Genomic DNA, 20502 nt, shown 5'->3' on the forward strand with positions numbered 1-20502 from the left:
GCCAAATCTCATATATTTTTTCAACTAGGCTTCCTAGCCTCTAGATGGCGCAGTTTTGTTGTAAATTGCCAAATAAAATTAAGCAATACCTAATAACACTCCGCTATTTTATTGTCAATAAAGGTAAATAATTGAATAGGTCTATCGTGTAAACTGAAACCTCCCAGACAGGTCTTTCTCTTATAAAGAGAATTTGAACATGATTAATAAAAATTTGGGTGCATGGAAGCCATTAAGGAAGCCTTCTAAACCCCGAAATTTCTCTTGAGCCAATAGATGGCATGATTATCATTCTTTTTTAAATATAAATCGGCATGATTGACAATATCTGCTGACACCCCCACAAATATGATTCACAAAGTATTGGGTTGCCCAAAAAGTAATTGCGGATTTTTAAAAAAAAAAGTAAATGCATTTTTAATAAAACTTAGAATGAACTTTAATCAAATATACTATTTTCAAACTTTTTTTCTAAAGCAAGCTGAAAGTAACAGCTGATAACTGACAGAAGACAGAATGCAATTACAGAGTCACAAGCTGTAAAAAAATTTGTCAACGCCGACTATATGAAAAATCCGCAATTACTTTTTGGGCAACCCAATAATATAGCCCCCTATTAAATTGCTCTTTGTTGGATAGCAAAGACCTGAAATATTATTTTTTCTACACTATATTTTTTTGGTATTCACTCACATTCACATTTCCCACTTTTTCTTATTTCTTTTTCCCCATCATTTCCTTAAAGTGTATTTGGCATAGAATATTTATCACAAGTTGTTTTTTATACTTTCGCATGACTTTTTGTTGTTTGCATTTCTTTCATGTCACATTTTCTCAAATCTTTCCAAAAATGCGCTACGCTATTATTATGACAAATTTTTGGCAATGCTACTTCTTTGTGGCAATATTTTTCAAAATAAAAAAAAGAACTCTAACTGCATACCACCACTATGCTTAGGATAAGATTTAGTCAACTCTAAATGTGCAAAATATATGTGCAATGGTTGTTATCCAAGTGAAACTACTTCATTTGAAATTGCCTTTATCCTTGTTGTTTGGTTGGCTGGCTGGCTAGCTGGCTGACTGTTAGTTCCTGGTTTGGTTTGATGGTTTTCTTTAACCACTTGTCGGGAATGATGTGGCATGAAGTGGTGTTTTTCTTTAACCAAATTACCCTTCATATTTCAATTTTTATAGATCCTTTTAAACTTTGTCATTTTTATTATATGCAAGTCATAATCATGGCAATAAAAATCCTTTTATTTGCACTCACACACACATTTTTTAAAGCAAACTCTCAATTTAAAGAGAGAGCATTGAAATTCTTTAAAGGCTATTCTTAACAAGTGGTCTTTTAAAGGCTTTTAAGAGACTGTTCCTAAGTTTAAGCGTTGGTGTTCTGTGTGTTCCTTTTCATCCTTATGTTTGTCTATCCAGATGACTGCTTTGTAATTGATTAGTCTCTTGAATTTGAATTGTTAATATTCTCCTTGCTATTGATTGGCAAAAGGGTCATAAAAAACCATTAGCCCTAGCCTATCTAGCAAAACTATTGAATAATTTTATATGTAAATATTTGGCTAGAGTGTTTTTTTTTTCAGCTTACACCAGTTTCCATGTGGGGTTTGTTGGTTCAATGGGTTGTCGATATTTTGTAACCATTCAGCAGCATCCCTTTTTTTTGAAGGAAAAACAAAATGGTCGCTTTAGTTGTAAAAGAAAAGTGATGGTGTTGGAAGGAGAGGGATAGAGAAAAAAGTAAAAATAATCGAATTGAGGTATAGGTATAAGAGAGTAGGCCCTACACTAAAAAGGTGAAAGTTGAGTAAAAGTAAAAATCGGAAAAAAAGAGAAGGGAAAAGTCGAAAGATCCAAAAAGGTGTTGATATGCGAAGAGTAGCACATTGTTGTAAAGATCATGGAAGTGAGCATTAGTTGCTAAAATCAGAGCTATATCCAAATCGAAATTATTTTGAAAAGTTTTGGCCGCATATTAAGACATGAATCAGAGGAACGGATTAATATTTCCGGTACTCTAATCTCAGATATGTTAATATATACATATAGGAGTTTTATCAAAATCCGTAATTAGTTGACACCAAAGTTGATTGTATTAGCCCTTGGATCAAAGAGGGTCATGAGTAAAGTTTTATGAAAATGCTAACATTGAATGTTAAAAGACGCATATAGACAAATCAATTCAATTATATGCATCTAGTGATGATCAGTGTATTTAGAAAGATAGATCCATCAGTCTTGTTTACAATGTTCAACTTTTCTTTTCCAGTTTTTTTCCATTGGAAAGATGTTAATTTTCCTAAAGTGCATACATTCTATACAAAACCAAATATATCGTCCAGTATTTTAGATCTAGCCATTTATGGTGTTAGAAGGGAATCACCCATACTCTCTTCTCAAAATAACAAAAAGGACAAGGAAAGGCGAAAAAACGTCAAATGTTTATCTCAATGATATGCAGCTTAACAGATCCAGCTGCCGTCATGGCAAAAACGAGACCAATACCACAACCTAGGAAAAAAATCGCAAACGCTCTGTTTTCGTTGCCCCCCCATACAATATTGGAAAAAGCTAAGGGGAAAAGGGAGTTTTCCGCATAACATTAGCAAATAAATTACATTTACATTATTGAACTTGATAGCAAGATATTGATATCAAATGTAGGAAAGAAAGAAGGAATGAATGAAAATGTTGGGAATCAATGCTTCTTAGGCTGGCTTCTAGAATTGCCTTACAAATGGGTGGGAGTTTTGATGGGGACTGAGGGGACTACTTATTGATTGGTTAAAATGCGTTGTTCCTTACTATGCTGGCTGACGATGTTATGTATTTTTTTCATTTTCATTTCCATTTGCCGTTGTTGGTGTCTCTTTTTTGGCTTTTCATCTCTCTCACCCAGTGTGAGAAAATAAATTCTAAATGAAGGCGTCGATTTGTTATCGAGGATTTTAATTTATTATAATTAATGTATTTTTTATCTTTGTAATGGCAATGCTTTGTTGTTTTTTTTTTGCATTATCTATGGTTGGTGGTTGTTTTCATTTTCGCATTTTTGCATTGCTATATCTGACAAACAACAATTTTAAGCCCATGAATTTATAATTAACACTTCTGTTAACTTAGATATCAAGTACTTACTGTAATAATTGATTTAATGTTTTATTTTATGCAGGGGTTTTAATCCGCTTGAAATTTCTTTTCGTTGTTCATTATTCATATTTGGATTTGCCTTTTTTTGGTAGTTGCTACTTTCAATAAAGTATGATTGATTATGACACTTACCTGTGGGAAGAGAAAGAAAAACGGAAAAATATATATGAATAAATTGTTAAATCATTATTTGTTAAATATTTTTTAGGGATTATAAATATAGACAAGACAATTGGTATTTATATATATATTTACATTTTAATGTTAAGAGCTTAAGCGAATAAGATGCAGCCATATTTTACAACATTTAAAGAAGAAACTTTATTAAAAAATTATTTTTGAAGTTGAATATTTAACAATAAGTATATTTTTATATTTTGTTTGGGAAATAGGAACAATTATTTTTTACAATACAAATACAGTGTATAATTTTTAGAGGAAATCTATATTTAGTTATTTAATGAAAAAAAAAAAATTTATTAAAAATATTTTATACATGTTAGGTACAACAAGGTTTGAGGTGAGATGTTTGTTCCTGTTCCTTAATCACCATGACCAATTTTTTTGTTTATAACAAGGTTTCTTGAAACTGAGTATACCAATAACTTCTATTTGAGACCACTGCATTATTATAGACTCATTCTAACATATAGTTTTTAGGGGATATTAACAGGATATTGTCCAGTTTAAGATCATTACGTTCATTGTTTTTATTTCTTGTTTCAAAGAACTCTTAAAAAGTTGGGCATGATTGCGGTCTTATCAAAGCATTTGAAAGGTTTTGTGGACCACGTGTTTGTTTCCGCCAATAGAGTTTCTGCCCAATTTGTTAAATGGGTTTAGGTCCTACTCATAGCTACAACTAGTGAGTTGAGTATGAAGTACTTTTTTCAGTTTCATTATAATATTTTTGCGAAGAGAATTTATCATCACCATATCTCTCATATTGGTAACTGCAGAATATTTCCATTTTTCTATTGTAATAACCCTTCAAAATATAAAGATATTGAGCCGACATTTCGCAAAGTTCCGATATTTGAATACAGTTATAGAAAAAAATGTATTACCTGATTCTGTTGAATTTGCAGTAGTGATTCTGTTGAATTGGCAATAGTGAGTAGGACAGGACCTCATGACACGCATGGGAAATCCAGGCCAAATCGAAAATAGCACTGAAATGCACCGATCTACCTGTACAAGTGAACGTCTTGATCTCACTTTTTTTATCAATTTCGACATCCATAATTGTTAATACTCATACTCTTAAAACTCGAATTTTCTATAATTTTTTGGTCCGAATCGGGTATTTCTATACACTAACCTATCGATTCAATTTCTTGAGCTACCAAAATGTGCATTAAACACAGCAGGACACTGATAGGTACTTTGTCAATACCTATTGGTATTATTTGATTCACATTATTGATTATATATACATAAACGTAAGAAAATTAAATTAAAATTATTTCGTATTTATTTTAATTCATTAGGTGTTGGAATGTTCTAGTAAAAACGAGAATAGTACTAAAAACAATACCTGTTTGGTAATAAATCTGATACCTAACGGTATTACTCCTTGCGGCCTTATTTAATTTTTGCTTTTAGGGACTTATTTCACTATGCAATAAAGCCCCAGTTTTGGGTTTTTTGTTTTTTTTTTTTTTCATTTTTGGTTTGGGGCTTGGTTGCATTAGGGACTTATCCATGGAGGCCACAGTAGCGCAGTGGTTACAATATCCGCTTATGATGCAGAACGTCAGGGTTCGAACCCTGGCGGGAACATCAAAATGTTTTTTCATTGGTGGTTATTCCCTCCTAATGCTGGCTATATTCGCGAGGTACTATGCCATGTAAAAACTGTTCTTTAAAGGAATGTTCGTGGGCAAATTTGCATTTGCATTTCCTATAGTGAAGCGCTATATATTTTTTTTACAATGGGTTACGTCTAATGGCCTTTTGAATCAGTACCCCGATATGATCATTTATGATCAATTAAGGCCATTTTTTGTACCATTTTGTTATTTAGTCCGAAAATGCTAAACATACGTCCCTTTTCGAGGACATCAATACAAACATTTTCTTCATATATTTTTTTTACAATGGGTTACGTCTAATGGCCTTTTGAATCAGTACCCCGATATGATCATTTATGATCAATTAAGGCCATTTTTTGTACCATTTTTGTTATTTAGTCCGAAAATGCTAAACATACGTCCCTTTTCGAGGACATCAATACAAACATTTTCTTCATTTAAGCCATTAAGCATCATGAGCATTGATGCTTAATGGCTGAAATCTTTGTGGAAAACTTTTTTCTGTTGGAAAGTTAGGCATCCAAGGACGATAGAAGACATATCTACCCAGCAAAAAGCTTGCTGAATTTTCAGCAATATAGCTCTACTGGTGCCCTAAATTCGAGGCTCAAATAATAAGGCAATGTACCATTTGAGAGCACTTCAACTATGTATGCAATTGCGCACTTTTAGAAGCCCAAAATGGAGAACAGGAAATCATTACCACTTTACTGATAAGTTTTTATTACCCCTATGTTCGTTTAAGATAGCCCTAAAACACATGATTCTATAAGTTGTAAAATCCTATATGCGGAGGAGGAAGCAAACGTTTACGATAGTGCACTGAAAATGCGCTAGTATCAGCATTGCAATTTTTCGCCTCGGAATAGCCATATGTTAGAATGAGTAAGCAATATAAAATAAAATATAAAATAGCGCTGAATTCAGCGCAAGAAACAATTGCCTTTCATGGTCGTGCTTACAATATGCAAAAAAAAATGTAGGTGCTTCCAATCTTATGAAAATCTTTGCTGGATAGTTGTATATACCAAACATTCTTTTGAACACTTGCACTTAGAAGGGTTCTTAGGGATCTTGGCTTGCCTTTCATGATCCTGCTTACAATATGGTCACAAATATTTGAATTCTTTAAATTTTATGAAATTTTGTTGCTGGATTGAACTGAATATTGGCAGGTAGAAAGGTTCTCACGTGTCTCGAGGTCAATAAGACCCTGGGCATGGATGGTATATCAACTCTTGTCCTCTTTCGACCCACTGATTTTTGACATTTCTTTCGCCAACTCTATGCACTGCATATATATGGGACATCCCCGCTTAAGAAGCGTTTGTCGACTCTAAAAAGTTTATGGAGATGCTGCTCTAAGTGAACAAAAGTGGCTTGCATGATTCCTTGTCTATCAAGATGGTGAAAGGGATGTGACGACCTTTTGCCAAAGGCCGAAATCCTTCAAAGACATTGAGACAAAATATGAGGAGTTACAACCCAATTCTTTACCTTTTTACAATAACGCTATACACCTTATAGTTTAACTCCTCGTATAGAGAGCGTTGAGAAGAGATTTTTGTTTTCATAGTTGTATGATCCCCGTTTTTCGCGACATTTTGTATGAATGTATCTAAGATTTTATTGAAGCTTTATATTGAAAGAAAATCTACAATGAAAAGTCACCTAGCCAGAAGCAGCATCATTAAGTCTAGACATATTTTATGACAGTCATAAAAGTTTTGTAATTTTTAACAGGCACAAGGAAACAACCAAGAACGTTTTAGCGCCCTAATAAACATTAAATGACTTTTACTAAGTGTTTTGAAATGAAGAACAAAAAAAAAATAATTGAATGTTTCGTTTGGTACCTGTGTAGGCAGGTATATAAAAACTTGGATTTTGCATGACCTTTCAATAAAAAAGTGAAAATTTTGGCATAAATGGCGATCCCTGATGTATTTCAGGAATTTTGAAGAATAAAAAAATGTAATAAAATGTGCAGATATAAAATACATTATTGATTATTTAAGATTAAAATTCTTAATTTTCTTAAGAATATTTAATTTTTTTAATTTTTAAACACTTGGTGGATTACTAATAGCATAAATTTGAATTTGTGTATTTTGTAATAAAGCATTTTTTGCACTTGGCATTTAGCCATAAGAAGTTTACCCCAGTTCCTTAATGGAATTTTTACGGGCAAATTTGCAATTTGCGTTATTGCTATACAGTTGCAATATAATGGCTATTTTCGAAAATATCCCAGTTTTACTGAATTTTCTTAACTTATATCGGAACTCAGTTGCCACAAATCCCTAACTTACATTCATTCCAGCAAGTAAACGAAGTTTCGAAAATTCCGATTTGAATTTTTCATTTCAAAATTATTTTGTTTGTAATAAATTATAAACTTACAATTATACGATGTTTTTTCAAGAATACTGCTCTTCTTTCCGATTTTCACTTCTTATCTCACAAATGAATTCTCTAAAACTGAATTAGAACAATACCTATGCTACAGAAAACACACTTTGTCTCAGTTGGAGAGAAACTTTCTTTTTTTTTTAAGACACAAAGGAAGATGCGCGAGCAAAAAAACTACAATGTCAACAAATATCTGTCAAAAGGTAATAAATCATATCTCATGCCTTATTATCCCTTAAATATCCAGCTGTTAGCTCAAAGATATGGCAAAATATTCACTACAGTTTTAAGGGATTTTTATTCGCAACAGCTGCAGCAGGTCAAGCAACCGCAAAAAGGACGACTTTTTTGGCTGATATTTTTTGCACACGCTCAAAAGCAGCAATGACAAAATTTATGAAATTTCATAATTTCATTGTTTAGTACAGGTATTTAGGGGAATTCTGGTTAGTTTTGCTAACTGTTGGCAGGCAGGCTGGCTGTATGGCTGACTTGTTGGGCCTCTGACAGCGACGGAAACAACGGCGGCAGCGGCATTTGGTTGCATAACTTACAGTAGTAGTGCAACGAATTGCTTAAGATTATGCAACAATAGAATGCCAAGAGAAAGTTGGCAAAACAAAAAAAGGACATAGCTCAAAAACTAAAATTGTGACACATTTGCATGTGGTCTAACTAACAAGAAGTAAAATAGAAAAGGAAAAAAAAGGAGGGCTAGAGCCAAAGCCAGAAGGTAGCCTTTGGTCTACTAACATCTCATGTGTCCTCAAAGGAGCCTAGGAAGTCAAATAGCAACAATGAAAAAGAAATGCAAAAAACCTAAAATTTCTTGGCTGCCAACACACCGGACAGGTTCCTGTTAAAAACTGTAACAAATTTATGTTTGTTTACTATGTCATAAAGTCATAAATTATGCAAAACTAAAATAAAGATTTATGATGCCGAGGAAAAAGGAGAAAAAACATGGGCTTGAGTTTTGGTAAAATTGTAATAAAAATATTTTGGCTAGAAAATTTGCCACACTGCTACTTCGAAACTCAATAACCTGTGGTGCGTTAGCAGTTCCGTAAAAAATCAAAGAATTTTAGTTATTCGCTTTTGTTTAAAAAAAATGTCATGGTTTATTATAATCCGAAAGATGAAACCAAAGGCGGTGTTATTCTTTTTATTAAAGTAAGGCCTAAATGTCGGTTTGTTATGACTGGGCTAAAAGATACCCCAGAGAAAAACTTCTAAATGTTTATTTTTTGCTGAACGATAACTTATTTTTTTCTAGAATTAAAATTAATTTCAAATTCCCCTAAGATTATTTAACACAACTCAAATTTGAAAAAAAACCAAAATAAAAAACACCAGAAAAGGAATACAAAATTGCTCCACCATGACATCCCATAAGACAGTTTCGGCCAGACAACGAAGACAAATTTCTTTTAACAAGCCTTGGCAATTTTCTGAACATTTTGCGGCTTGGCTTTTGAATGTCCAACCATTCGCCGCCATTCTCTAACAAGCGAGGGAAACCATTAAAGCATTTTATTTGGCGGCTGTCAATTGGTTTAAATTGGTCAGTGGACAAGAACAACAACCGCGGCGACAATAATGGCCAGGCCAAGCAATAACAAAAACGGCCTGGGCCATAAGAACTTAACAACCTTTCTGAGATGCAGCTCACACAAAGACAAGAAATTGGGAACAGCAAAAAAAACTCGCACACATATCATGTGGTCCAAGAAGCAAAACTTCAAATGAAAAAAAAAAAAAAAACCAAGAAGAAGAAAACAACATTTCAAAAAAAAGAGGAACATTTTTATGTAAAGTCCCCATTAAAAGCTTTATCCTTTGGGGATGTTGACTGGCTATTTGGTTGTTGGAATGGTTGCCCATGCTCTTAAAGGAAATGCTTGAGTTTCATTGTCGTTTTCTTCCCCTTCCACATCTTCGCCATGTTGTTGCTTAAAATTGAAGTTATGTTTTGTAGCACAAAACACATCATTAAGTATAAAAATTCTTAAAATGGAATTTTAAATCATTAAAAAGCTTTATTGTACATTCACAAATGCATACGTTTTTCTCTTTTGGCCGCTCTCTGCCTCTTACACACCAAAAGATACCGAATCACCTCGGGAACTCTCAGAAGGCAAGCGGGGCAGCAAGCAGCTACAAGAAAAAAAACTCCATACAATCTGTTCCTTGTTTTTTGCGATTTGCTGCCTCACTATGATTGCTGTTGCTGCTGCTGTTGGAGTTGGTCCTCGTTTATTTTCAATTCTTCTGCCATACACGGAACACCGAATGAATGCCATAAAAGAAGAAGAATTTCCAATGCATTTGCTTTATTTGGTATGTAGCAATCACAAGAACGACGTTCCGCACAACAAAATGAAGAAGGAAAAAAATGCAACAAAACCGGCAGAAAAACTCAACAACATCAACAATAACAAAAACAAAAAGGAGAAAATACTTTAAATAAAAGATGCAACGAAAAATGTTGCAAGTTAACTTAACGAACCTTTGAATGGATACAACACACACAAACAAACAAATAAAAAACTAAGGAAGCACTCACAACGAACGAGTAAAGGCATGGCCTAAGAAATACTACAGTGAGACAGTGGGGCGAGAGATAATAAATATATGACACAAAGAATAGCAAATATACGACGTTGTATAGCCTCGCTCTCTCTTTCTCTCTCAATTTAAAGTTGTTCTCACCAACGAGTGTCTCTCATGAATATTTTTTGGTCGTGAATTGTTATATGAACGGAGGATGGCGTGCTTGTAACAATGAGACAAATACTCGTTCGAAACTCGAGAGAGAGAGAGAGAGAGACAAATACTCATTTGTGAAAAGAAGGTATTGAAAGACTAAAAGAAGGCAAACAAAATGGTTTCAAAATAGAGAACTTATTGCCTCGCTTTTTGTTAAATTAAACATTTTCTCACCAACAAGTGTCTCTCTCGAAATATTTTTTTTTGGAAAATTGCAAATTTTGCCCATAAATATTTCACTAAGTAACAGGGCAAACTTGTCATCTATCAATGAGTGGAGTCCGATTCAAGTTGAAGCTCAATGATAAGGGGCCTCCTTTTTATAGCCGAGTCCGAACGGCGTGACGCAGTGCTACACCTCTTTGGACAGAAGTTTTACATGGCATAATACGTCACAAATGTTGCCAGCATTAGGAGGGAAAAACCACCGCTGAAAATTTTTTCTGATGGCTTCGCCAGGATTCGAACCCAGGCGTTCAGCGTCATAGGCGGACTTGCTAACCTCTGCGCTACGGTGGCCTCCCGATCTGATAAGAGATCTGAATTTCTAAAAATGTTGCCATAACAATACCAATACTTGTTGACTGATCTCCGTTGATGATATTCGTATCTTACGGAGAGAGTAAAAGTGAGCGAAAAATTGACACACATTTTTGAGTTATACAATAGATTATAGAAATTTTATTAATAATACACATACTATTAAAGCCCCCCAGATACACTGTGCTACAGTAACAAAATCGACAAAAAAGAACTTCACTAACCAGCTCCACTTTACTTTTAAAGTAAAAGATCTGTAGAGGTTTTCTTCATCTTCAACTTTAAAGCTTCCTTTACAGACCCTGATGGAGTAGAGCACCCGAGGAGGTAGCCGCAAATGTTTACGCAAGTAGGAAAAATGCAACAACCACTTCAAACTACAAGCACAGCAATCTTACTCATGGTGAGGCGAGTGCAAGCAAAAAGGGGGGACTTTAACTCGATTGCATTTGCTACAATGAGACATTTGCAACAAACGGCGATGATGGCAGCGGCTGTGGTCGTGGCACGAAAGCCATGCCATTTGCTGCGATAGCAAATGTACGTAAACCATCAAGACACCCAAGTCAGGAGTTTAAGGAGTACGAAGTGCTAGCAGAAGAAACGAAAAAATGCAAACAAACACACACACACACACACAAAAACTCCACTTCATGATGTTGTTGCTGTTGAAGTTATATACTTTATACAGCATGTTGCACGTTGCACGAAATGCATGTTATGTTAGCCTTTCGTTCGTTCTATTCTTGTTGTTTGTTTGTTGTTTTTATTTTTTTTTTGGCTTCGTTCTTTTCGCATTTTAAATTTTCGTACGAGCGCTTTTTCCGTCTTTGGTTTTCTTGAAAAGCCAAAAATGGTGGCAAAAAAATTCAACCCAAGAAACGCAGCTCTTATATCTTTGCAAGTACTTTTGGAGCTCGTTAAACATTTTTGTGTGAATATTTTCCGTTTTCTCGCTGGCTATGGGCAATGGCAAGCTGTCCTGATATTGCCTGATATTCCTTATGGTGGTATTTAGAGTTTTCAAGTTATTGCTGTTGTTGTTGGTGTAGCTGGTAATGTTAATGCCGGTCCTGGGCTATACGAATCCTCTTTTATGCAACCCAAAAGAAAAGTGGTTCCGTTTCGTTTATCTTTGGTTCTGCTATAACATTTGAAAAATATTTTCATATATTTTTTTTTTTTTTGGTTTTTAATGTTCAGCCGAGGGCAGCGAAGGTATCAAATGCGATTTATTTGTTGTTGAGAATTGAAGAGTTAAATAAATTAAAAGAGTGTTTATTAAATTTAGGTTTTGAATAACAGTGCAAGGTTAAGATTAAATGTGTAGCTCACTACGAAAAGTGAATTCACTCGGAAGCTAGTCCGGGTCATCAAAAGTTATTTTGATAGGAATAGAAAAGTGAGTAGTTTAGACATTGATGATGCAAGAGGTATTGGAGATCCAAATCAAGATTGTAGCAATAGAAACCATTGAACAATCTCCAACTCGTTGAAAGTGATTTAAAACTAGACTTGAAATGAAGTCTTTAATTATTTTGTGATAAATGTAGTACTAGAGACACTGATGATGCTACAAGTGTGGAACATACGTATAAGGCTGTAATACCGGAAAACATTGGTAAATATTAAAATCCTTTTGAATGGCTGAAAACGCAGTTGCGTGTTTTGGGGATAGGACACCCCCTCAGACACTTGGCTACATTCAAATTCCTTTTATTTGGGTACCATATTGCCGTGGTCAGTAAATTAGTGCTGCTTAAGGGGTGTTTTGGGGGTGAGTTGGACCTCCAGACACTTGGTATCAAAAGTGTATTTCAATTCCGTTCTTTGTTCCCAATTATCATTCATTTGAGCCTCATATTATCATGGTTGGTATTTATATCTGATTAAGGGGCGGTTAAGGGGGTTGGACGTCTGTCCAAATACTTTATTCCAAAAGTAGATTCGTTTTCTTTACTTGAAAACCTTGGAAAAAGGAAATCCTCCCTAAACTGACACCAAATTTGGATACAAAATTTTAGTTTTTTAGTTATTATTCTGAGAACGCAACAAAATTTCGCTTGAATCGCCCCAACCATCTCAGAGACTTGGCCTTACGTTATTTTATTATATTTTATTTTGTTTTATTTTATTTTATTTTATTTTATTTTATTTTATTTTATTTTTTTTCTTTTATTTTATTTTATTTTAATTAATTTAATTTTTTTTATTTTATTTTAATTTATTTTATTTTATTTTATTTTATTTTATTTTATTTTATTTTAATTTATTTTATTTTATTTTATTTTATTTTATTTTTTTTTTTATTTCATTTTATTTTATTTGATATTATTTCTATTTTATTTTATTTGATATTATGCAATTTATTTTGTTTGTTTGTTGTACTCCCCTATTACCAACCTTATCTTAAATTGACCAGCATAAATTGATCAGCATCAAACTAAACGCTTTTAAGCAGTTTGCTTGCTGTTCTGAAATTGCAAATATTTTGCTATAACGGCAGAACGGCCCTACCGCTGTAATAGCAGTAACATTAGCTACTTAAAGCCAGACGAACACAGTCGTTCATAGTGCTACTATGAATAGACTTTTTTTTAAGAGTGTATCATATTTTATTAAATAGTCACTTTTCTTTTAAAAGTGAACGATATTCCTATTATATTTTCGTTTTTCTTTTAATTCGTCCACAACAATTTTTATTTGCTACAGGACATCATGACATTATCAATATTCTATCAATTTTATCTTCGCAACATTGTTGCTGCTAAAGCAACCAAAAAAAAAATTTCTTTTGTATTGGTGTTTTTTATATGTTTCGCTAAATTTTGAATGACAAATTTTTTAAATAGCCTCTTTTAGGCGAAATTCCACTAAAATCCTTTTAAGAAACCTTGAAGTTTTGGTTGAAAGCTGATTTTTTTTATTTCATTTGTCCAATGTCCTAAAGTTGAAGAAAAAAGCACTTGGACCTGTTTCATTCTATCATGGTTTGCAATGCCATTTTTTACTTTTTTATTGATATATATCTTTCGAAACTAAAATCCTGTCTTAAAAATGCTTGTGAACGGCGAACTGGTTCTCTGCATATTTATTTTTTATTTTATCTGTATGGCAAACTTAACAATTTCCTTGAGGAATATCCCAAAGACATTCAAAACAATTGAAAAGTTTTTTGTATTTGTGTTTTTTTTTTTCGCTTTGGTTTGTTTGCTTTATGGTTTGGCACACTTGGCCAAACGAACTGGACTGAGAGGACAATGCCACTGCAAATAAGATGAAAGAAGATCCTTTGTTTAAGATATGAACACACAATGAATTTAACATTCGGTATATATTTTTATTTTTTTTTTATTTTTTCTTTACTTGCTTGGCAATGGCATAGTGTTGACTTGGGCATGGAGGATCACCAGGAGTGTTTTGTTTTTGTTTTTTTATTTTAGTTTATTTGATTGCAAGGGCATATAGTTTATAGAGTGTTTAAGGGAACATTTAATCAAGTGGGGCTAAAATTTATTTACTAAGGGCATATAAATAAAAGAAGAAGGAGAAGGAAAAAAACCAATGCAGCTATTTTAAGAGTTTTTAAAAGACATACAAAATGTTTTATAGAAAGAAAAATCATAAATATTTTTCAAAATAGTGATCATGCATAAATATATTAAATAAATATATTCAAAAAATTAAAATAATTATTCTAAATTAGAATATATAATATATAATTTTTTTATATTTAATATATTTTGCCTTTCATATAATGATTTTAAAAACCAATTTATTTCAATTATTTACTTTTTAGCTTAAATACCTGCATGGTTTATTTGTGTACGATTTTATCATTTCAAGCCAGTCTTGCTTTAATGCCGGGGGTGGCCTTTAAAAAACCCATAACCAACACCAGAAAATGCTTTAAAACTTCAAGTAGTTTTATTGCCTGGCTGAACGAGTAACGTTCAATTTCTAGCAACCCGCCAAAGCCCCCCTAAACTTTGCATGTCTACCTCCTCTTTCTAACATTAGCTAACCGGCAAGTTGTTGCAAACAATTGTTGCTGGCTTAGCTGCCTTTATACTCCTTTCTGTGTAGTTGCTATTTTGCCCCATTGTTTTTCAGTAGGTTTACCACACTCCGCCCCATGGAAGTTGTCTTTGGCGCTGCTGCATGGTTTATGGCATTGCATGTTATTGTTTAGGAATTGAAAATTACAAAAAGACCGCGCAAAACGTTTTTTTTTTTCCTTTTTTTGTAGACTCCCCTGAACCTATGGGCTATAGCTGACAAAAGCATAGCCATATGAACAGCTTAAGACAAACAAACACATTTACCAAGAAATGGTTGGGAAAAAAAATAGATTCCTTTAGATTTACTATTGCCATTGTTAGCAGATACTAAAACTGGAAATAAAAGCAAACAAGTATGTTTTGTTTTTTTGGGTGGTGGAAGAAAACTATTTCAAATGATAGACTATGAGTGGGGCTTATAAATGATATATTATTAACGGAATTTCTGATAAAGATATGAGGTGTTATATACGGCGAAAAATGGGCCATGATATATGGTTGTTAAGTTTTAAGGTTTTTAAAATATGGAAGGAATGCTTGAGAACGAACTACTTGGAAGCCACCATGGCGCAGAGGTTCAAGTGTCTGCATTTGAAAACAAACTTCTGGGTCCGAGTCCCAGTAAGAACATCAGCAATAATTTTCAGCGGTATGTTAGATTCGGTTGAAAAGTGGGTGTACAATAGATATTAATCTGCCCCATGCCACTATAGACATACACCCAAGCCAATAATCGGTTTGTTGTGCTCTCTAAAACTAAAAAGTAATATCGAAAAAGAAAATCTAGGCGGCAATTTCCCTAAATAATGCTCGCGACATTGTGGAGCTATTCAGAATATTTGCTATTATGATGAAATTTGTTTTAAATTTTCATATTTTTCAAAATTTACTAAAACCGTATGATTTTTATACCCTCCACCATAGGATGGGGGTATACTAATTTCGTCATTCTGTTTGTAACACCTCGAAATATGGGTCTGAGACCCCATAAAGTATATATATTCTTGATCGACATGTCATTTTAAGTCGATCTAGCCTTGTCCGTCCGTCTATCCGTCCGTCCGTCCGTCTGTCTGTCGAAAGCTCGCTAACTTTCGAAGGAGTAAAGCTAGCCGCTTGAAATTTTGCACAAATACTTCTTATAAGTGTAGGTCGGTTGGGATTGTAAATGGACTATAACGGTCCATGTTTTGATATAGCTGTCATATAAACCGATCTTGGGTCTTGACTTCTTGAGCCTCTAGAGGGCGCAATTCTTATCCGATTAGAATGAAATTTTGCACGACGTGTTTTGTTATGATATTCAACAACTGTGCTATATAAGGTTCAAATCGGCCAATAACCTGATATAGCTGCCATATAAACCGATCTTGAATCTTGACTTCTTGAGCCACTAGCGGGCGCAATTCTCATCCGATTTGGTTGAAATTGTGCATGAGGTGTTTTGTTATGAATTCCAATAAGTGTGCTAAGTATGGCGCAAACCGGTCCATAACCTGACATAGCTGTCATATAAACCGATCTGGGGACTTGACTTCTTGAGCTTCTAGAGGGCGCAATTCCTATCCGATTTGGTTGAAATTTTGCATGACGTATTTTATTATGACTTTCAACATTTGTGCCAAATAAGGTTCAAATCGGTTCATAACCTGATATAGCTGCCATATAAACCGATCTGGGATCTAGACTTCTTGAGCCTCTAGAGGTCGCACTTATTATCCGAACTTAGGGGGCTTATACCTCACAATTTCTTAAGGGGTATTATACCCTACAGGGTATTATAACTTTGTGTTTTTGTTTATAACACCCAGAATGAAGAGAAATAGACCCAATGATAAGTATAACGATCGACTCAGAATCAGTTTCTGATCCGATTTAGCTATGGCTAAATCGGATCAGATCTGCCTGTCCGTCCGTCTGCCTGTCCGTCCGTCTCCATGTTAATTTGTGCGACCAGTACGCAGTTTTTATCCGATCGTCTTAAAATTTGGCACAGACATGTTTTTCGGCCTAGAGACGAAGCCTATTGATATTGAAAAAAATCGGTTCAGATTTGGATATTGCTCTCATATATATGTTCGTCCGATTTTCAGAAATAAAGCAATAAAATGGTCATTTGTTAACCGATTCTTTCGAAATTTGTCAGGAAGGATTTTCTTATGGCTCTCGACATTACTAGCGTATTCCATGTAAAATCAGATCAGATTTAGATATAGCTCTTATATATATATATCGCCCGATTTTCACTCCTAGAGCCACTGCAAACGAATTTATTGACCAATCTCCAAAAACTTCGAACAACGCTTTCTTCAACGACTGTCATAGTATCTGAGAAGTTTGTTCGAAATCGATTCAGATTTAGGTATAGCTTCCATATATATGTTCGTCCGATTTTGAGAAATATTGTAAGAATGTGCTCATTTTTTAACCGATTCTCTCGAAATTTTGCAGGAAGGATTTCTTATGACTCCCGACATTAAGGGTGTAGCTGCCATATAAGTATATCATATAGCTCCCATATATATGTTCGTCAGATTTTGGGTAATTTGCAATAATGTTGACATTTGTCAACCGTTGTTATTACAACAACATATTTGGTCGACGAGGTCCATCAAAATTGGTTCAGAATTGAATATAGCTCCCACATTGTATTTATAGGGTAGGTGTAGGGTATTATGCAGTCGGCACCGCCCGACTTTTGCTCTTCCTTACTGGTTAATGAATGAATGTTATGAATGCCTAAGCCACAAAACGATTTTTTCTAGCTATAGTAATTTTATTAAATTTTTCCTGCTCAACATTGTCTACACCAAATTCATTTCGAAACATTTCCATGCTAATGACAGACAATGAAAGAAGAAAAAACCCATTGATTGATACAATTTATGATATGTCAAAAAATTATCATGGAAATGTTCTGTGTTCTCTACCCACGATAAGTTGTTGTTGTTGTTACCTATAATAAAGTATAAGGTATTATTAGAAGTTTTGGCTTAGGCCATTACCGAAATAGAACATTTATTGGGAAATTTAAATAAAACTCATAATTTATGGCTAAATCTAAATTTTGTGAATTTGCAAAAATTTCAACAATGTTGCAAGTTTCTTAATTTTGAAATTTACTTGTTTTTGGTTCTCCGGTTTTGATTTTGTGCAATTTCCTGGCATTTTTAATTTTGCACTTTCATTTGCTAGTTGGCACTGTTGCTGTAATGTCGGCAAAGTTGACATGTGTTGCCAGATATGTTGATGATAATGTTTGCCATTCATAAATATGTCAACACATCATTTTAATGGCTAAAATGTATATATAAATGGTTTTCGCGCTTAATATTTTTGTGGGTATGAGAGTGGTAAATTTTATTTGCCGTAATTTTTTTTTCATCGTTGTACTCAGATCATTGAGCAAATGAATCAAATGTGGCAATTTTTATTAATAACATGTGAGTTTTTTTTTTCTTTTTACTTGCTTTGGTCTTAGCCTCCAGTTGCCATAGCTTGGCGTTGTCCCCCCCTTTTGAAATTTATGTGCTTTTAAGTTGTTGGAAAAATACGATTTGTCTTTGTAGCCAGTAGCAGAGTTGTTGTTGATGTTGTTGTTTTCTTGTTTTCAGGAAAGACAAACTACCTTTATTCCATATTTATAGACATCCTTTGGCCATAGATATATGACTGTTCATGTTTAATCCTTGAATGCTTGGAATGAGGACTTTGCTACTCTTTGTCGTTGTTGTTGTTTGTTGTTCACTAAACATGGCCAACAACGGACTTGCATATCCCTGCCATCATTATAGTGAAGTATGTGTGTTGTTCGTTTATACACAAAGCCAAAATAGAAATGCATTCACATGCGAAAACTTGCGAATTTTTTGGCTGCTACATAAAAATGCTATGCTTAAAATACATGCATTCATTCTGGAATTCTAGGATGGCTAAAATAACCCAGTAAACATTTTATGATGGAAATGAAAAGAAATGAATAGACATGAGTAAAAGGAAAAAATTTCAAAATAATGATACAGACTGGTTTTGGAAAAATTTAAAAAGGGAATAAGTTAAAGCATGTTAAGTACGACCGGGCCGAATTTTTGAAATTCTTCACCATGCATCGCATTAGGGAAGTTGTTTTTAATATTTTTTTAATAAATAATTGGTTTTATCATGTCAGGGAGTGATTTGAACAATGTTTAGTAAGGATGTTGGAAGTTGTAATAAAATGCCATGTTTAAAGTTTCATCCAAATCGGAAAATAAATGCGTCCTCTAGCGGCAGATTGATTTATATGGAAGCTATATCAGGTTAAAGGCCAATTAGGAGCATACTGTGTGTGAATGTTGGAAAACGATAATCGGGTCATAATTGCGCCCTCTAGCGGCTCAAGAAAAATAAAATAAAGATCTCGGTTTATATGGAAGTTTTATTAGGTCAAATTTTTTATTTGAAACATACTGTGTGGTGCGGATGTTGGTAGCAATAATGAAACGATATGAACAAAATTCCATTTACATCGGACAATAATTGCGCCCTATAGCGGCTCCAGAAGCTAAATCGGGAGATCGGTTTATATTTGAACTATATTAGTTTATGTACCGATTTAGACCATACCTGCAATGAAAACTGGAAGTTACAACAAAACACAAAGTGAATATTTTTCGCGAAATGTGATAGAAACTGCACCGTATAGCGTCTACAAATCGGCATATCGGTATGATCGAAGCAGTTTACACTTAGCACGGCTTTTGGAAGTCTTAACAAAGCTGCAAGTGCAAGATTTCATTTCGGCTCTAGTAAATAATTCGGGAGATTGGTTTATATGCAAGCAAAAAAATAAATAATTTGAGAAAAATTAAGACAAGAAAACTTCTTTTTTGAAAAACATTAAACTTTGTTTACGATAAAAAAAAACATGTTTTTGCGATAAATTCTTGCAAGAATTTGTGACAAATTTAAAGTATTTTTACCCCGACAAAAACGTTCATTCTTGATATAAAGAACATATTTTTTGAGGTCCCACTAGTTTATTTATAAATAAATTTAATGTCGCGTTTAAAGTGGATTGTCCATATTGAAAAGGATGCCAAGTTCAATTAAATGTTACAACATAATTCAAACTCGAATTTTTACCAATTACAAGCAGATATCAATTGGTATTTCAAACACTTTCAGAGTACACTTGGATTAATTACGATATATTAAAAGAATTCCATTTTCGCGTAACTCTATTATTGTTTTGTATTAGGATCTGCTTTACTCTTTATGCCATAAATAAAATAAAAAAAAGGCTGTTGTTGTTTTCGCACATTTAAATGCCTACTTTGTGATGGATATTTATACTACTGTGGTACAGGGTATTATAAGTTTGTGCATTTGTTTGCAACGCTAAGAAGGAGAAGAGCTAGATATTGATTGATAACGATTGACTCAGAATCACTTTCTGATTCGATTTAGCAATGTCCGTCTGTCCGTCTGTGAGTCCATGTATTCTTGTATTCAAAGTGCAGGTCGTATGTTTTAACATGATTTGAATGGTTCAACAGTAAGAACTATAAGGCGTCTTCCTTCTCCTGTTCCAGAGCTATCACAATGGACGAAAACGTCTAAGTGAGTCTGATTACATATAGTTTATATTCTGGTAATTGTATAATTCCGTGCTACTCTAAAATGTGTAAATTTAGTTACATTTATTCTTAAATGTTACCTAAAATTTTTTTATTCAATACTCCCCTTATTTATTTTCC

General features: G+C 33.7%; 1 protein-coding gene across 5 annotated transcripts in view; it reads right to left on the reverse strand.

Annotated features, from left to right (window-relative positions):
* Window positions 1-20502, reverse strand: part of LOC106088205 (homeotic protein ultrabithorax) — a 260446-nt gene that overhangs the window by 85904 nt on the left and 154040 nt on the right. For 2 of the 5 annotated variants that reach the window (XM_013253616.2, XM_013253615.2), the window contains one exon: window positions 2904-3300. The exons of the other annotated variants lie outside the window; for them this stretch is intronic. In XM_013253616.2, the coding sequence (XP_013109070.1) occupies window positions 3170-3300 (131 nt within the window). In that variant the 3' untranslated portion in view covers window positions 2904-3169. Of the gene's footprint in view, window positions 1-2903; window positions 3301-20502 lie in introns of those variants that run through there. 5 annotated transcript variants of the gene reach the window in all.

This window comes from Stomoxys calcitrans, chromosome 2 (genome assembly GCF_963082655.1).
Source record: "Stomoxys calcitrans chromosome 2, idStoCalc2.1, whole genome shotgun sequence".
Classification (NCBI taxonomy): Eukaryota; Metazoa; Arthropoda; class Insecta; order Diptera; family Muscidae; genus Stomoxys; species Stomoxys calcitrans.